Raw genomic sequence first — 3,984 nt, 5'->3', positions numbered from 1 at the left:
CACCGCCCGCGGGAGGCCCGCCCAGACTGCCACCGCCCGTCGGAAGGTCGGGAAGTCTGGGGAGGTCTTGGGTCCCTGGGATGGGAGGACACCCGACCCGACCCGAAGGGGCAGGTGCCGGGAGGGCCAGGGACAGACCGACGGAGGAGCACACGGCATCCTCAGACAGAGAGCCCGGGGCCGGTGGCCGGACCCCCAGAGCGGCACGGACATAGGCTGTGGAGATGAGGATGGGGACACAGAGAGGACGGGGACACAGAGAGGACGTCCCCCAATGGAAGAGAAGGATCGAGCAGAGGGGGAAAGGTGGGGGAGCGGAGCCAACAGAGACTGGTACCAGGGCTGTCCCGGGGTGGTGTCCGCAGCCAGCAGCTGTCTGTCCGGCCAGGAGCACTCTGCCCTGCGGCCACAGGTCCCTGTGCATGGGCCCCTCCTCACAGGAGTAGTGACCACTCAGTAAGGCGTCCCCACAAGGGCAGTCCCAGTTCCCTGGGGCACCCTCTGCCCTACTGGGGGCCAGAGGGAAGGGGGTGCCCAGGCTGGGGGAGTGCCCGTGAGTCTGAGCACCGGGAGAGGGTCATCTACAGGATCTGCCCTGCCCATCAACACCCAGGCCAGCTGGACACCCACAGCCTCCCCAAGACACACACCCTTACACCCAGGTGCACCCACAGAAGCACACCCCAAGAGATGTGGCTCACAGCCACGAATTCACCCCCAGAAACACAGCCAGAGACTCACCCTCTACTCAAGTGTAAGTGTGTCATAGCCGGTGGGTTCCAATCCTAGTTCCAGCGTGGGACCTGGGCACCTCCCCTTTCTGGTCTGAACCCCACTCACCTCCTGCCTAAGATGGGGCTAGTTCCCACCTCACGGGGCTGTTCAGGACTGGCACGTGCCAGTACCCAGCACATGTAGGCTAGGCTATTGCTGCAATTCCTCATCTCACCTCCCAACCTCAGACCCTCTCCCTGGTGACCCCCTGGCTGTCCCCATGTGCCTCCTGGGCTGGGGAGAGTCCTGAGGTGCCCGTGGCACTTGTTGGGACAGGGTTGGCGGTTTGGGGTCCTTTCTGCAAGTGTATACAGAGCCTCCGATGAGGACAATCCCCTGTCTACCACTAGAGGGTCGTGGAGGGGAGGAGTGACTTAAACAGGGTCCCCCAGCCCGGCCCACACCCCCAACACACAGCAATCCAGGGCTGGCTGCTGGGGTCTCACAGGCTCCTGGAAGGAGGTGCCATGACAGCGGGAGTGGGGCACGGAAGTCCTTGAAGAGTATGAGCTTGACACTTAACAAGTGTCGACAACCAAAAATTCAACTAAGTTTTAAAGATCTTACTGGCTTTATTCAATGATTCATAAATTGGGCAGTAGCCAATCCAGCAGATAGAGAGCCGAGGAGCTGCGCAAAAGCAAAGACTACGGGATAATTTAAAGATAAAGAACAGTCAGGTCCTGGCAAGGAAGGACACGGTGTAAAAAAAAGGAAGGACACAGTGTTGTGGGCCTGATTAGAATCTCGGATGGACCGCTCGTGGGGGAGGGGCGGGGCTGGGGGAGGGGAGGCCTGGCCTGACCGGGTCCCAGCCTGCCTGAGGCTCAGGGTGTCCCAGCTAGGCCCAAATTACAGCTAATTGTCACCCCCCCCCCCCAAATAAAAGACAGATAGACAGACTACAGACAGAGGGGGCCTGAACGAGGAAGTTTTCTCGGCAAAAGACCGGTTGGTTAGTGCAAGGTGGGCTATTGCATTCCTTCCGTGGACGGTAGGGTTCTAACCGGTGCTGACCAGGTGATTCCCGACGGACTGGTTAAGATGCCGCTTCTGGGAGAGCGGAAGCTGTCAGTCAGTCTTGGTTTGGTGACAATGTGTGGCTTAGCATCAGTGACTTCATTTGGGACCCGTGGCCTGTTTTTCACACAAGCTCTGCAGCATCTGCAGACTTTTCTCATCCTCTGATGGGAATCACAGGGCCTCCTTCACAGAGGCTGGGCGAGGGGCGTCTGGCAGAAGGCAGGCGCTCAGTAGCAGTGACAGCAAGCGTTTCTTGACCTTGTCCTGGGTGCTGCGTAGAGGGCCTTTGTGTCGCATCTCACTTAACCCTGTGAGTAGCAGCTACGAATCTCTGCCTTTTACAGATGAGGACAGTGCAGCTCAGAGAGGTGGTGTTACTTGCCCAGGGTCACACAGCTGGTGAGTGGGTAGCTCGGCTCTTCCCTCCGCCCGAGTGTGTGCATCCATGCCCGGAGAGCCGTGTGGCTCTGTGCCCACTCCCAGACCGCCCTGGCTAGGCCCCGGCTGAGGTGGCATTTGCCTTGTGGATGCAGGGAGGAAAGTCAGGCCCAGGGCGCTGGGATGTGAGGCAAGCAGGCTGGCAGGGCAGTTAGGGTTAGGGTTAGGGTTAGGCCGGCCACTACTCCATCTAAGCAGGACTCCATGCCTGCTTTCTCCTCTACCCCCCACTCCTGCCACGCCCCACCCTCCTCCTCCCACCCTGCTGGGAGGGTGCCCAGGGGAAAGGGCAGCAGGACAGGGAGCCAGCCCTGTTGTCCTGACGATGGCTCCTGTCCCAGGCACCCACGGGGGCAATTAACGAGTGTAGGAGGGGTTTCCATGGTGGCAGTCCCAGGGGCTGCAGCAAGGCTTCAGCAGGGGACAAGGGCCAGCGGGACCTTTCTCCTTTGTCCTGGGCACACTAGGCTTTTGTTCCCGCCCGGATCATGGGTGGGGTGTGAACTTGGGTTAGAGCCCCCCCACACACACACCAGGACCTGAACCAGATTTGGGGGAGAAGCAGAATAGGGGATAAACCCCACTTCTGGGCCCAGCACCCACTTGGGGAGCCCTCCTCCCACAGGTGCTACCTGCCCCTAAGAGGCTGAGCAAGGCGGGCTCCCCATTGGGCCCCGTTGCTGGTAAACACCTTCCAGCAGCCAATGGGCAGCCGTGGTGTGTCTGTGGCGCTAGGAGGGGCGGGGCTGTGGGGAGGGAGGGGCAGGAAGGGCAGCTGGTCTAGGGTTGGGGGTGGAGGACATCTGATCCAACTCCGTCCAGGCTTCTGCTAAATCAGACTTTATTCCAGGCCTCCCCAGGAGTCCTTTGGGGTCCCCTAGCCCAGCAGGCCACCCTGACCCCCACGCTCCTTCAGCATCACTTCTGTGCTTGCAAGGAGACAGCTCTGTGGGGTGATGGTGGGCCTGGGCCCCCAAACCCCAGTCTGTGACCTTCCTTCATCCTGTGCCTGGCACAGTCCGTTCGAGGAATGAGCGAAGAAAACAAGTTGAAGTCAGTGTAGCTAAGCTGACTCAGAACGGAGTCGCTCATCAAGCTGCTCGGAAGGTTCATGGGGAAAAGTACTTTATTTCACTTTAATTAGCCTGAGGAGTTGAACTTCTGAGCTCCTCAGTTGTGCATCAATGCCTGGAGATGCCTATAGGTAGGACTTATGGAAAATGAGGAACTGAGGAAAGAATGTTCGCCTGCTGCCTGCCTGCCGCCCGGAAGAGCGCTTCTCCGGCCGTGCAGGGAGGTGCTTTCCGCACAGCTCTCGGCTCCTCTTCACCCGGACACCGGGTGTTGCCCAGTCATGTTCGGGGTTTGCAAACACTAAGAACTATGAATAAATCCTAATCATTTATTTCTAGCCAATGCCTCCTGGTTCATTTACTACCCTTGGCTGATGGACAGGAAGAAGGCTGGCTGAGCCCCTAAATCCCAGCGATAAAGTGCGGTGCCCATTTGTGAGGCTGGCATCAGCCATTCAGGTCACTGAGGTTGGGGGACACTGAGTCCATGGCACCCTCAGAAGTGGGACCTTCAAAATCGGGTGTCCGAGAAGGAGGTGGAGCTTCGATGGGACCTGGGGGGGCCCGTCAGAGGGGGGCCCTTGGACCAAGTCAGGAACCCATGGAAAGTCTTGCCTCGGGTCTGGGGCTTGCGCCGCGGTGGCCTGGGCTCGTCTGGGGGCTGCACCACGATGCG

The 3,984-nt window shown here is 59.5% G+C and overlaps 1 protein-coding gene across 1 annotated transcript in view; it reads right to left on the bottom strand.

Moving 5' to 3' along the window:
• Positions 1–3,062: 3,062 nt before the first annotated feature.
• Positions 3,063–3,984, bottom strand: part of TBC1D10C (TBC1 domain family, member 10C) — an 8,293-nt gene continuing 7,371 nt past the window's right edge. Inside the window, exon 11 of the mRNA XM_005864481.2 lies at positions 3,063–3,982. Within this exon, the coding sequence (XP_005864543.1) occupies positions 3,820–3,982 (163 nt within the window). The 3' untranslated portion in view covers positions 3,063–3,819. The remainder of the gene's footprint in view (positions 3,983–3,984) is intronic.

The sequence above is a fragment of the Myotis brandtii genome, unplaced genomic scaffold (assembly GCF_000412655.1).
Source record: "Myotis brandtii unplaced genomic scaffold, ASM41265v1 scaffold187, whole genome shotgun sequence".
NCBI lineage: Eukaryota > Metazoa > Chordata > Mammalia > Chiroptera > Vespertilionidae > Myotis > Myotis brandtii.
This window is presented reverse-complemented; position numbering and strand designations above follow the sequence as displayed.